Source organism: Rhipicephalus sanguineus, chromosome 1 (genome assembly GCF_013339695.2).
Source record: "Rhipicephalus sanguineus isolate Rsan-2018 chromosome 1, BIME_Rsan_1.4, whole genome shotgun sequence".
Taxonomy (NCBI): Eukaryota; Metazoa; Arthropoda; class Arachnida; order Ixodida; family Ixodidae; genus Rhipicephalus; species Rhipicephalus sanguineus.
The window spans coordinates 213,621,010-213,636,244 of record NC_051176.1 but is presented as its reverse complement, the minus strand read 5'-3'; the positions used below and the strand labels follow the sequence as shown (position 1 = coordinate 213,636,244).

Sequence of the window (15,235 nt, the reverse complement as noted above, 5' to 3'; positions counted from 1 at the left end):
TATATCTCTTTCTCTCTCTCTCTCTCTCTCTCTGTACTCGTTCTCTCGCCCATCTGAATTATTGCAACCGAACCCACATTGGTCAAATCGGCGTGCATGTTCTGAGAGCGAAGCAGAAGATGAAGTGAAAGCAAAGGTTGACGAAGACAGCGTGTGCCGGTTCATGGTGATGATCATTTCTGTTCACGCGTCACAAAGCAGTGCTCGGCTTACACAGCTGCGCTGTTAAAACCCCATATCCTGACAGGGGACCCTGCTCATGAAATTTTTTTTTCTAATTCTTGATTGAGTATTATGAAACTCTGAATTTATGTACAGTAGACTCGTTGAACGGAACCTGAAGGGACCAGGAAAATGAGTTCCGTTTAACAGGAGTTTCGTTTACTGAGAGATGAACAGGAGTGCATAATTCAAGTACAAAAGCGACCATACTGGAGGCAGCAGTTAGTTCCGTTTAAGATATTTTCGTTTACTGAGAGAGTAGTGTATATCTGTGTGCCAATTTCAAATATGCAATTGTGTTTAGTATAGTATATAGTAGTTTTTAAAATATCTAACATTTCATGTGCCTTTTTTCTTGCAAGGCTTTTCTTGAATGGAGAGGTTTACAAGGTAAAGTTGCAAAGTAAATAATCTGGGAGGGGAACTGTATATAATAAAACATATTCATGTTCTGAACTGATTTGAACAAGAGTTATGGTATGTTGAACATTCACGAGTTAAATTCCAGCTTGACATAGACTCGGCGGGTCTATCAACCTGCAAAACCTGGAAAAGTCAGGGAATTTGGACACGTCTGGAAAAGTCGGGAAATAGTCATGGAATTTCTGAAAAACCTGGCCAGGTCATGGAAACTGACAGCAGTCTGTGCGACCGTCACGGAAAGAATCTTTACCTTTGATCAGAGCTTGAAAAGTCTCTCCTTTGGCAATGAAAACCTAAGCAGATGCGTAAAAAAAAATAGGCAGTGCATAACTGTTGCTTCTACAGATCACACAGCATATCTCAAATCCCAAACACGACGTTACTCACGCCGATAAATTGGTGCATGTTTGTCTTGGTCACAATCTCAGCTCAGCTTGAGAGCTGGTTAGGCTAGAAGTACCATCAGCAGAGGCTCGCCAGGCCATGTCAAGCTTATTCAGTGGCAGTGAAGCAGCAAACGTCCTCAGCTCTACACTTATTGTTGGTAGCTCTGGTTTCAAGGGTAGCATGGCGCAAGTGCAGCTAAATGTCTCATTTCGGTTTCTTGAGGTCATGTTATTAATATTAAATCTTAAAGGGGTCGTGAAAAGAAAATGAAGCTGCCCGTTTGTAACTTTTTCTGCTTCAACAAGGATTAGACATGCCAATTTCGAAATATTTCGGTGCTATATACAGTCTATAATTAATGACACCCATTTGAAGTCACAGTTTTCTTGGGCTTCTAAACGACTATGCGGCACCACGGGCCGCCATAGGCACTAATGCGTGATGTCATGCTAAGCGAAGTTATAAACACAGCGTTAGCTTTCTTTTGCTCTAAAATAATATATATATAGGAGCCTAGAAAAGAAACAAATAACACAGCACTTGATCTGCTTGCTTCCGCTTTCAAGTACATCCGGTTCCGTCGTTTGTATTCTTGCCTTCGCTCGCACGGTGCAGCGTCCCAGTTTTTTTCTTTCTGGTTGCATTAGGTTGTGTTTTACGGCGTGTTTTGGGTGGCTTAGGCCTCGCTATGCCAACCGTGTGCGTCGTCAGACAGTGTCGTACAACTTATCAAAGTGGAAACAACGTTTGCTTTCACAAGCTGCCGGCATCAAAATCGAGACTGTATGATGCTATAAATCTCTGCCAATTATTGCTCAGCAAATATCAATGCATCGCCATGTTTTGTCAACGACAGAGACTTTTCATTGGCTGACTTAAAATGACGCCAGCTGTATAGTTGAGGGGAACGTGAGCTGGGAAATCGTAATTGTGATTTTATAGTTATTAAATGAACCTGGACAATGAAACGAGTCGAGGAATAGTATTGAATAGACGGCCAGGATTCCAAATACACACTTAGTTTAAAATTTTCGGAAAACGTTTCACGACCCCTTTAAATCTGTGGTAATTTTTTAGCGTCGCATCCATTGAAGAGTACGTCAACAAAGGGAATATGCCGGCCTCCGTGATTCCTCCATGGAATCGAGGAAATTATTGCCTTCTCATACGGCCATGGTGCTGCCCTGCCTTCTGTTCAGTTTCCTTCGTGCTGCCACATAGAAAAAAAAACACATAGACAAGACACACATACACACTGTGCTTGTGTGTGTGTCTGGTCTGTGTGATTGGTAGGTTGTGCAGGGTTTCCCTTTTTGTTAAGATGGACCGCAACTTGCCCAACAAGTTCATCTAAACTACAGAAAGGTCGATCATATATGCAAGTGTGCTTGACCAGCACTACAAAAGCGCGTTTCTGAAAGTTTGATTGCACGAGAGAACACTTAGAGACAATGTGGGTTGAACTCTGGTAAGGTTCTCATATAGAACTAATGCTGTTTGTGAAGATGCCACTTTGCCTTTCACATCGAAATTCTTCTGTGGAGTAGGAATTTTCAGTAAGTAAGGAATGTCTTATGGGAAATATTAAGGAGTCGCTTGTAGCATAAAGGTTCGTGTACGATGAGGTGTCCACAGGAGATGGTGTTGCAGAAGTTGACGTAACAGACAAGATGATAGACATGGTTTGAAGTGCCAGCATCAGATGGAAAGAAGACGTGGAGAGAAAATAGAAGGGACGGTTGGACTTACCTCATGTTGAAAGAAAGAAGATAACTGGCTCTTGTGAAAGAGCTTGAATCGTAAGAAGCAAGAGCTGATGGAAGACACACAGCTTCAGGACTCTCTGGTGCAGCAAGAAATTGAGTCATTGAAACAGTAAAACCATTGCCATTTGCAAATAAACCAGCTTTTCTGTTTGTAGATGCAGAGTTATTGTGTCTTTGAATATTTTATTTATTGTAAAGGATGCTTTCAGCCAAGGGAATGTAATAAAGCGGCATGGCTTGCAGTTTACATGAGTGCTCCATCCTTTTTTTTTTCCTTTTTTAAACCACTCGAGGGTTTGTTCCCAGTGCGCAGAGTTTTCCAGTCAGACTTACCAGTCATGGAATTTGCTTAAAATCATCATGGAAAACCTGGAAAAATCGGGGAATGTGGAAATATTAAATTGGTGGACACCCTGAGACTCACTAACGAACGTTCATACCATGATCTTTCAAACGGGATTAGAACATCCACTCTTGTTTCTGTTCTACATTCTAGATTACATATTGTGATATTCTGATTTATGTTGCAACTCTCTCGGTGTATGGAAAATCTTGCTGCCAAAAAAGGCGCATGAAATGTTTGATATTTTAAAAACTAAACATATTGAACAAAGAAAAATGTAATCGTTCACTTGAAATCATTGCACAGTTAGTATACATAAACTAAGCAGGTTTGTTCAAAATTGATCAAGATTTTTTTTTTTTTTTTTTGAGTTTGAAGAGCATTGTTGCCCCTTCAGTAAAGTTTCCTTGAGCAGGCTCACCTGAGGTAGTATTAAAGGGATGGCCATGACGCTTTTTATATTGGCTTAGCCATCAGTCACATACAGCAAAATTTTGGACCTTAGTTTGCAGGCCTACCTCTTGTGCCTTCTGCTCCAAAAACGCTTATCAGTAGATTGGTACTCAGCACGTGCTGAAAGCACAATAACTTTTTCCGGTTCTTCATATGATGTCCACATCTGCATCCACTTTACGTAAATGTTCCATTCTGCATTGCACCTGTGATGGTTGCTTTGTTCTTCGACATCCATGACAGTGTCAACTTTGGCATGTCCAACATTTCGCCACCTCTGTCTTGGGCAGGCCGCTTTGATAGAGCTCCTGAGTAACTCAAAGGACCTTTTCAAGTGACGAAGCTTGATATGGTTGTTTCTTCATGCCCTCCGTTGTGCCAAAACATCCACCACAGGTAGAAGCTGCACATAGGTCGAAGACAGAGCAGCTGCAGTAGCACAAGTCAGGATGGCTGTTGGATTGGCTTATCCTCACTATGGCATTAGCTATGAAGAACTATTTTATGGTATTGAGACTACTTTTGGCTTGTGCAGCAAAAAGATGCCTGTGCAGTGTTTAGCTTTTGTGCTGTTTAACTGTAGGTAACACATAAGTAGTGTTTCAATTAACTGAAGAATTTCACTCCACTGCACATAGGAAACCAACCAAATAATCCTAAAGAAATTTTCATTTAACTGAGTTTTGTTTAATGGCAGTGCACTGTAGTGAAGCTGTTGTTACGAATGGGGTTTTCGCGACGAGGAAAGCCGGGAGGCTGGCGAGCCTTTGATGCCGGAGATGTCGGACTATCGCTGTGGGCAGATCAAAGAGGCAAAACGTTTACAAAACTTAACAATGTTTATAGCAGGTATAGCAGGTCATAGCAAGATATCGCAGTACAGAGCCTGCCAGCTCGACCAAGTCGGCTGGGGCGTCTCTCTAACAACGGACCAGGCCGGTCTTAAATAGGGGACCAGTCCATTGTTGACAGGGTGGCTCTTTGGTCCCAGGTGTGGAGCAGCCTTTCCATCATCGTCAGGAATGCTGCTTTCCCTAGCTGGGTAGCTTCGAAAAACGACTGGCGTCAATCGACGGGGTTGGCTGAAACAACTGGATTTCAGACAATGCATGCAGGGCTAAGTCCCTGCTTCCAGGTGGCAGGTGCGGGCCCTTTGCTTGGTCGCAGGGTAGACGCTGACCGCGATGCCGTGGACTTCCAACGAAGTGCAGGTGTTTATTCGCTTCCACATTCGGTCAGGTGCTCTGGCACAACACTGTGCAGCAGTGTTGAACAGCACCATCGAATTTTATTTGTAAAAACCAAACGTTTCAATTTCTAAGTGGGGGTATCATTCGGTTCCACAATGCCACATGTATTGCACAGAGCCAGAGGTAAGCTTTCAATCCTATCCGGTGACGCGCCACATCGCTGAGAGTGGCTTGTCAGGTGTCAGAACAGCAAGGCGCTTTCTGATGGTGCGCAGCAAGCACTTCGATCTTGGTGGGTTATAGCATTTGCAAATGAAAAGTGTTGATGCTAAGTCAAATACACTCACACATTTCTCACTTTTAGTCTGTAATCTGTGTATCATGCTTGTTGCATGCATAGTTTCTGCGCGCTACGTGCGTGAACGCCGTTGCGGTCCGCGATAGATCGTGGCAGCTTGGCCAGAGCGGCCAGTCATAATTTGCTTGCACTTTTGCATACTTCCAAGTAAATTAATCAAGCCTTCAAGTATGCAATTCGTTCTACAACCTTCATGCGCTAGCTGCGAGTACTTTTAAGCGAGCGTCACCGAGCCTTACTGTAGTTTGCGCGTTTTCCGTTGCGCTTACCCAACTACGAGAAGCGTTCTCAGTGATACGAAGTATAAAGATGAGAGCTGCAACTCGTCCAGTTTGTGCATGATCTCTTGTTGAGTAAAAAAATTCACCAGCGATTACAATACTCCCTAATGTGAATTCTGAGCGCAGCTTCGCGTTTGGGCAAGGCCAACTGTGTTTGAAGTTTTGGCTTTCTGTAAGGTATCGACTACGCGATAAATCATAATTATTGTGAAGCAGGACAACACCCACTACACCATTATATTCGTCTGTCTGCGTATAAGCGAGGTACCGGCTACACATCTGTAAGGTATTATGTGAGATTTGTTGATGCTGAATGTGGCTGATGATAAAGAAGAATTATGGCTGAGCACTGTACTGTGTGGGAAGCATTAAACCACACACTCGTTGCCCAATTAGCATTGTGTGATGACTGGTTGTTATTTTACTCTTTTGCGACGCTATATTACATGGGTTAACGTGATTCCTTGCCCGACATGGCGCCTGTATAGGGTCCTTTTGCAAACGACTTTCGAGCACCAGCGTGGCTCTGTGTTAAGTACTCGATTGCCGCACAGAGGGCCCGGGTTCAAATCCCATTTGATCCTGGGGATTTTTTAATTTATTCTTTCTTGTCTATTGGTTACATTCTCATGTCTATCGGTTAGGCCACTGACGGCAACAGCAACGGCGACGCCGCTCAATGCAGGAGCGGTCGCCTAAGAGCTGCACTCTGAAATGACTTTTCGCGAGCCAGAAACAGACGGTCCATTTAAGCAATGAATGAACATGCGCGAGCGAGTTTATCGACACTGCTCATGGTGATATGTTTGTTCTCTGAATCTTCCAGAAATGATTGAGGCCTGATATACTACCGAAGTTGAAGTTACCGTAGCATATATTAGATTAGCAGAAGCTGCCTCGCAAGGTGCGATACAAGAAATTGCGATACATGCCGCGACCGACCAACCATATCGGAACAACTTGAGGTTTTATAAGCATCCTGCAGGGCATGAGCAATTCAATTCTGCAATTGTTTTCTCGTTAGTTAACTTGACATACTTTTTTTTTTTTCGGTCTTTGCTAAGCCCAGAAATCTGGGGCACAAATGTCATAACATGCACAGCATTGTCAGAGCAGCACGTAGAAGAGATGACACTGAATTCAGTGATGTGTCCTGTCGCAACAACTTTGTCGCCATCAACGATAAACGTGACGCAGTCCCCAACATGACTCAGAATTCTGCTCAGAGGCAAGGGTACTGTGACATGGGATTATCAAATGTTTCTCTCTCAACACGTTGAAAGGAGATAAGCGTATGTAGTGTGGTCACATTAAACATTACATGCTTTTCGCATCACTACTAAAAAAAACTACCGACTTTCCATTACAAAAAGGAAAGAATGAGTAGTCAACGTCGACCGAATTGTCCCCCTCAACTTCCATCATGATTTCTCAAACAAAAAATTGACCGCGTATCTGCGTGCTTCGCTGCATATGTCGTCGAAAGACGATAGTCTTTGGTCGGCCGTACTACATGAGTCCTAGTCTCATTCGCAGCCACCCATGATGCTGTTGTCAAACCATTTCCGTCCTCGCATGATAAATGCAGTGGGGGTTTGTTTGAACAGATTTAATTTTACCGCATTGTCACTGCTGGCATGCCATGTGTTCGTACTTCCACGACATGTCAGCAATGTTTGGGTCGCACGCGGTACTGTATAGCATGATAGTTTGCAAAGAAAACTGGCGGTGACCAACGCGACCGGCGGGGACGCCGGCCAGCCCGAACACGCGGTTTGGCGCGATGCGCCAAAGGAGAATAAACATCCGCACTCAACGAGTACTCTCCACAAACTCTCTTATTTACACGTCTCCTGGGTAAAATAGGAATGCCAGAGCGGCGCCCCCTGTCATTCGTACAATGCAATACTGAACCGAAACCGAAACACAACATGAGCTTGTGCAGAGGGCTCGGAGGAAGACAAGTTTCAGCGCAGCTTAAGAAACTAGGGTCTTTAAAATTGCGTACCTATGTATTTTCTATTAAAGGAACACACCGCCTAATACTTACCTAATGATGTTGCGCCTCAGATATGCGTAATATTTACTTTTTGATCGACAACGTTCACAAGTAGGAACAGCTGTACCAGTTCAAGATGGGTGGGCAGTAAGCAAGTGGTTCAACTTTGGCCGGGTGGCTGAATCGAGTGACGTGCCGACAAACAGAAAGACAAACCAAAATTTCTGCGTTTAAGTTCCCCAAGAAAGACTATAGTCTTTAAAAACACAACGCACACTGCTGCTGGAGCAGCGGCGATGGGCCACCGGCATCCACGTTTCTGGGCTTCGTCCGTGCGCCACTAGCTGCAGACTGTTCGATCTTGAGGCCATTAGGGACCCATTAATTTGTGCGACTGTGCTTTTGATAGGCTGGTATCAATTCTTGCACTAGACCGCTGTTAAACAAGGTTGCAGAGCTTCAGTTGAGATGGCTTGTTAACTGATGCTTATTCTTTTTCTTCCAGATTCAACTTCATCTATTTGTGAATAATGAAATTGGACATTTAAAGGAGTGTTTTCTTCTGGCATTTCACGCATCCGTCTGGCCATAGGGAGCTTCAGTAAAGGCTTCCATAGTCATCCACGAGCGAGTCATGCCCAGCACATAGCTTGTGCACCCACTCATTCGCAGCCTGCTTCACCAACCAGAATTCAGCTATTCTATTTCGTATTAGAATAAATGTGTAAAGACACTTGCTAAACTTTAGCTTTACAGCATCTACTGTAAATCATCGTGCTGGTTATTTTTGTTGTTCTTTATTTACACATGCATATGTGATCATGATTGCAAACGTGTGAAATTGTGTGTTAACAAGAGTAGAAATTTCAGGTTTACTTGATTCTGTCTGCACCTATACACTGGTTCATGCCATTGTCGGGCTCATGAAGATGAAGCTAGATCATTGCCTCAGGCTGAAGGCCTGCAGTATTTTTTTCCTATCTGGTTTCAGAAAGTATATACACCATATGAAAATCACAATCTCCTGATCCTGCTTTGCTGGACAAGCTAAGCTAGCAGCATCTCCTGAAGTAGTGCAAGCAATCCGGATTCACCTGCTCCATTTCTCCTTGAGATTGAAAACACTTCATAACCAAGAATGCAGATGAGCAAGCAGATTACAGCTCTGGCTAGTTGTGCTTATACTGTACATGCTTGCAAAAAGCAGCCCGGGATGTGATCCTGTGCAGTTGGCATTTCTATGCTTCAGGTCAACCTTGCCATTTGGACATGTTTCAGGTTAACACAGCATTCTAGAAATTGAGCTTGATTAGCAACAGTGCAGAGTTTTTTCATTGTATTCTGGGGTGGTCGTGTGTGAGAGCTTGACTGGTTTATTTTTTCTGTTTGTGTGGTTGTTTATGCTGGTAGTGCATTTTGTCATTGTCTGTTCTACCCAGTGTGGTATAAACATGCACCTGTCCAGCTGCTGCTTGCATCTACGTTTCTTTTAATACTTCCCTCTTGCGGGCACAAAGCGCGCATCCTTCCATGACTCGTTTCTTTTCCATTTTCATCAAACTACATGCATCTTCTGCACTATGAAGCACTATATACATTTTACTTGAATTGTGCGATTTCATTTGTGCGTAGGAATTGTTTTGCCATCTACACTTCTGTCATATAATTTAGTTGATGGTAATTAGGTGTTTGTAAATTGTGTAGACTGCACCACATGCTGCTTTGTGCAGAAGTTGTTATATTGCAGGAACCACGTTGCTGTGTGCATTTTTTTATGTTATACTATTAGTTGTTGTTATTTAAATGCTGGTAAATTGTGTAGACTGTACAACATGCCTTCTACAGAATTTAAATGACACTCTTTTTTGTTGTTGTTATATTAACTTTTATTAATTTGCCTCGCTAAATGTGTAAAATGAGTAAACATAAGCTTTTTTTTCAGCTCCACCCAAGAAACATAGATGTGACTTTTTGAGTTATGTAGAAAGATTGACTGATTGACACAAGGCTAACACAGTCTGTCAGTGTTAAATTCTTGTAATTGTTTAGAGTGGAGTGTTGATGCGGTGGTTATATGGCTTTTTCATATTCACCAATTTATGAAAGTCGTAGAAAGCAGGGTTATGTTGACAAATCTGCAATAGAATAATCTTCATGAACATGCATGTGATAGTGTGTAAAGTGACATCAATAATGATTTCAGCTCGAAAGATGTAAAATTGCCTTTAGTAATGCAAGGTTCGCAAAAGTCATTACAATATTGTGGGTAAACAGAGGAAGCCTCCGAACACAAAGCAAACATTTTGACAAGAGGACTTGTGTTTCGTGGCATCAGGGTTTCACGAGTTAGATATTTGTCAGAATGTTGGCTTTTCAGGCTGAAACTTTCTGCCATTACCCTTCATCATTGGTCTTCCTTACAATGTACCAGTATGCTGTAGAGCGGTGCATACTTTTTGTTTTAGATTCTGTAATAAGTATTTGCAGGTGTTAAATGTTTCTGGTGCAGAGTACAAGTGATAACCTGATGTTTCACTTTTTTAAATTGTTGCCCAAGTGAAGCGGTTATGCATGCATGCCACCTGGAGGCAAGCAGTGGACTGTCATATTTTTCATGTGATCATGTCACTGTGTAAACGCTTCTCACCTCTGTTTCTTTGGCTGAAGTAGAGATTTTTATGATGCGGATGAGCCTGCACGTGCACAGTTGCTCTTTGGTTGTATTTAAAGCCAGTAGCTGTGGTTGCACTATAGTAGTGTGCTCAGGTAGGGTACAGTAAAAAAAAACGTTCAGAGGTTCATTATCTGGCGAATGTTTTGTTTGTGCGCCAAAGAGAGGATATGTGTGTGTCCATTATTTGGCATGACATTTCAGGGCCGTAAAACAATGCCCAGCAAATCTAGCAAGCTTTTTTGCTCATATGTTGCCCATTGCTAATGCTTATTGGTTGTATCAACAATGAAGAGGCAGTTTTGGAGCCTTTTTAGCGTCGTTTTACAACACACAGTGTTGAATATGAAGCTCATCGTCTTTCTCTTCTTCACTTGAACTTTTCACCCTCGTGGCAACAAGTGGGTCTTTGCAGTGGACCACTTGTTGCCTCAGCCAAGGAGAGCATCCAAAATGGAAAATAAACAAAAGGGGAATATTAAGGGCTCGTTTTTTTTCTTCGTTAGAACGTTCTTAGACACGCAGCAATGCTGATTAACTCTCCTGTGTTTAAATGCACAGATACACCCAATAAGGTGGACGGAAGGATGACCGCCGCCGTAGCTCAATTGGTAGAGCATCGGACGTGTTATTCAAAGATTGCAGGTTTGGTCTCCGCCGGCGGCAAGTTATCTTTTCGTCCACTTTCATTTTTTCACATTTATATCACAATTGCTAAAACTAACATCCCCTATACTTTCCTTGGCTTGATTGTTAGTTCTCATCGAAATAGAAAATAATACTATGTTAAAGCCATCCACCTCTTCTTTCTCCCCCCCCCCCCCTTTTTTTTTGTTAAAGGGGACATGACACAGTCACCCGACAATTTGCAGTTTTCAGCGAAAAAAACTGAAGGACACTGTAAATTCCAAAGTGTGTTCAGCTAAAGCCTGTGGCCACTCGACTGACTATGCCATGGTATCAGGGGAATCCACATTCTTGGGGCGCTTCTCGGAACCACTTGCCGTGGAATCACCACCGGGCTGCTTAGGAGCCATCTGACTAACTCGACTGCTGCAACGAGACGTCTGACAAAGGAGTGTTGCTACACGCGCCGCTGTACCATCACGTGATTGCTGAGAGAGTGTGAGGGGGCACGGACGGATGCCGCCGCCGCGTTGCGCAACGCGCATTAGAAGGAGCAACGCGCAATTGTTGCTATGCGCCGCAGTGCCATCACGTGATTGCTGAGAGAGTGTGAGGGGGAGAAGTCACCGCTGGCACCGTTCCAGAGCACGGGCGCAGTTGGACGCCGCTAGTATGATACATTAAAGGTTTTTGCCTTAAAATAGAAGTAGAGGGTCTTTTGTGCACATACATATATGAAAAATGGACTGTAAAAGAGTATTTCAGTGCAAAATAAGCCCCAGAAATCGCCAGCTATAAACCCTGGCTACCGCCATTTAGCCATTGCATATGGGACATCATGTGCCGCATAGAGCGGAGCCATCTTCTACCAAAGTTTCAGCCACTGCAGATTGTTCAATTTTAATGCCAAGTTTAAAGGGGTACTGACACCTTTTTTCGAAGGCGAGTTTACTGTGCCATACATATCTCCTGTATGACGAGACGGCTCTGAGCAAGTGTGAAGGTCAAAAAATGCTGATAAGGTATTTTAATTTGATATTAATGTCAATTTTTCCATGGCGCACCTACTGACATTGACACTAGCTTGACGTCAGGCTACAGTACAAATTCTGGTGACTTCACGCAGCAGTCTGGCTATTTGTGATGACGTTAGGTACCAAAACTTCCAAGATGGCCGCTTGTGCGTCATCAAAACTTCCAAAATGGCCGCTTGTGCGTCACCAACGGAGTCACGTTGCGGAGCGGCTGTGGAAACGTCACTGTATATTGTGCGAGCACGTGACGAGAAGCTCGTACCGTGCTGTGACGTCAGGGTACAGTAGGAACCGAAACTAGCTTTTAAAAACATACTGTAATTACTTTTTCAGGGCGAACTCGCGCTTAGCACTACCTTTTCTAGGCTCTTGTGGGCTTGAACGTTCATTTGACGCAAAAAAACGACAACTGAAAATATTCGTGTCAGTACCCCTTTAAGAAAGCTGAAATAGCTAAATTTCACGCACAGCTGACCACGGAGCACAATCGTTAGCCAGAATGCCAAGGCTCGCACAGCAAGCAGCTTGTTATGTCACACCTCTCGAATGTGCCAGTGTTGCCCGACTGTCAGGCCACTCCCGTGCTTATACAAATATTTAATTGTAAATGAAAGGCTTGACCAAATGGGCTAAAATTTTGGCAGCTTGTTTGTGAACACATGAGGATTAGCACACATAACGCAGATTTTGAAGATTGGGTGTCATGGCCCCTTTAACTAACCTTGGTCAGCCTTTTCATTATTGATTGTTATAGAGATTGACTGCAATTCACACCTACTATGCTGCTATTCCTAGAGAAGTATAGTTTTTTTCCCTCTTTATTATATTCTTGATTTTTTTTAATGTGGTTCAGTCCGCAATATGAAAAACCATCGCATGTCATTCAGTGCTGTTCACTGGTGTACATTCTTTGCTTCTGTGAAAAAAAAGTAACACTTCATTTGTGCTATAACAGCAGTTATTGCAAACATACAAGTCATAGCCTCATTCACTACTCGCTGTGTAGTTCTCGTTGTGAGGAAGCTGTAATTGACCCTTTGCATTTCTGTTCCGGAACTAAAAAAAAAATTTATCTGCATGAGGACAAATCTACTGTTTCCACTAATTCACTAAGGGCTCAACATAGCTGTATTAAACTGGCAGCAGTCAAAAGTGCTCTGCAGCAAATAAACTTCGGTTATGTAGTATAGTGCAAAGCTTTATATTCACTTTCTCATCACAGCTCCTAGGTGCAGTTAAAGGGACTCTGAAACAGTTTTGATGACTTTGTACAAATGCACTGAGCCGGTAGCAACAGTCCGTCAGGTCTTTTGCAGGCCAATTTAAGTGCCCTGCGTTAAGTGTGTCATTTATCAGGTCTTAAATATGCGCATAAGTACAGATCTCTGTGGCACTGCCTAAAGAGTTTTCAGCCACCTCTGGTCATTGCATGTTGCATGGGTTCACAATGCCGCACAGACAACCGATCTCTGTGGCTTTCCCACTGACGTCATTGGTCATTTTTTCAACCTGATTGTGAACAAAGCCAATTGCATAACACAGTGCTCTGTAAATGTAGAAACATGCAGCTTTTACCAGAGAACGCTTCAGGGCAAACTAGCGGTGCAAAAAAATAATGTGACTGACAACGGAGCAGCAGGCAGAACGGCGGGATGAAAAATTCTCCTTCCACTTGACTGTAGAGGTTTCATGTTTCACATAAAACCTGTACACCCATGGCTTTAAGTTGTGCCGTTTTCGTGTCAGATTTCCACAGAAGTTATTTCCTTAATGTCCGTAATAGGGACAACTCTCCTGTTGTTACTTTGAATCAACCTATGCGTTTTGGTGGCAGCACATTTTGTTTTCTGCAGTGTCCTCTTTACTTTCTTTCTTTTTACTTCACTTTTTTTTTTTGCGTCTTAAGTTAGCTATCGTCTGCGTTGCCACCGCCATTCAAAAAGCATTGAAATTTAAAGATGGGTATTGAATGACATGATTCTTGCCTGTTTGCATGGAGTGAATTACAATACCACTTTATTTTGGCATGTTGATGACAATTGTTTGGCTTTTCACAGTATTTGTGTATCTAAGCAAATCCATTAAGGCTGCAGAAGCACAGCAACCTTCCAGCCCCTTTGTTTTCTTTCTACTCTTTGAATATTTGCAAAAACCTTCACATAACCAAATACTCAGAGTGCCAAAGTAAGCAGTGCACCCACACCCTATAAGAGCTCCCTCTTTTGACAAGCTGCTGTTTGGTAATATTCAAACTCTTAAATCTTGATGCCATCCTTTGTAACCAAGTCCATCACCAATTTGTCACATTTTTGGTGTCACTAGGTTGCTCTGTAAATCTGCTTGCCGATAATGATGGCACAAGTTTCTACATGAGTTGGATCTCTGAAGCCATGAAGTGAATTTTCTCTTTTTTGCAACCCAGGCACATAGCAAAGAATGAATGCATATACGTGTGTTTTACTGAAACATTGATTTAGTTGCCTGCATTGGCCTAAAAAAAAAAAAGATTGCTTTTGCTTGGCATTCTGTGTGTAGGAACTTGCATGTAGCAGCTTAAAAGCAAAAATGATATGGCTAAAGTGAATTTAAGATTTATTTTCACAAGTTAACTTGTGTTTTGTTGCACAAATTTCACGCATGTCACTGTTTTGGCATTGATCACTCCATTTAAGTGTCCTGCTTATTTCTTTTGTGTTTGAGCTGTATTATGTCAGCTTTCAGCCTTTTGTAACCTGTTTCATGTATCATTGATACCGTGTACAGATGCAGTAAAGAAGTTCATGATGTACAGTTGAACTTGCTTCTATGTATCTTCTATGAGTGTCAAGAAAGGGGGGGAAGGGGTTATGAGAAGTGGCAGTTATATTGAATTTGTGTCAATGCATCGCCATGCATCACTTTCATAGAAACTGACAACTTCTTTGTGTTACAAGAAATGTAAGCATAGCATGATAATACAGCAGCCAGCGGAATGTTTAATTTTTCTTCAGGTCCTGAACTGATGTCAACAACATAGGACTTGAGTGAGTTACCTTATGAACCATGGAGGAAGGAAAAAGACTTAGAGGACGCTTAAGTTTCGCCTTCATGTGTAGAATGCGATAGCATTATCGGGCCCCCATTCGCCTCGTTTTCTCAATCACCAACCTGGCTTCGCTTCTCGGTAGAGATCTCAATCATGCTGTAAGGAAAGGAATGCCGGTGCATGTAACATTGGTCGTTTCAGACTATCCCAAAATGCCTACTGCAAGTACAGTTAAGTGCCTGCTACGCCATAATTTTTCCTTTTGTGAATTGGCAAAGTACCCATTACGAGTCCACAAGGCAACACGTGCACCTGCGCAGCTACACGCTTTGTTGATGCTGATGATGATTATTGTTTATGGCTGAGCACTTTGTAATGGGTGCCCCTTTAAACCACCTACTCGTCATACAATTCAGATGGTGCGACACCTTGTGCGATTCTACACTGCCATGCAAT

At 42.7% G+C, this 15,235-nt stretch overlaps 1 protein-coding gene across 1 annotated transcript in view; it reads left to right on the top strand.

Annotated features, from left to right (window-relative positions):
• LOC119407176 (cleavage and polyadenylation specificity factor subunit 5) overlaps positions 1-14,548 on the top strand; it is a 28,927-nt gene extending 14,379 nt beyond the window's left edge. Inside the window, exon 7 of the mRNA XM_037674053.2 lies at positions 7,928-14,548. Within this exon, the coding sequence (XP_037529981.1) occupies positions 7,928-7,949 (22 nt within the window). The 3' untranslated portion in view covers positions 7,950-14,548. The remainder of the gene's footprint in view (positions 1-7,927) is intronic.
• Positions 14,549-15,235: the final 687 nt, after the last annotated feature.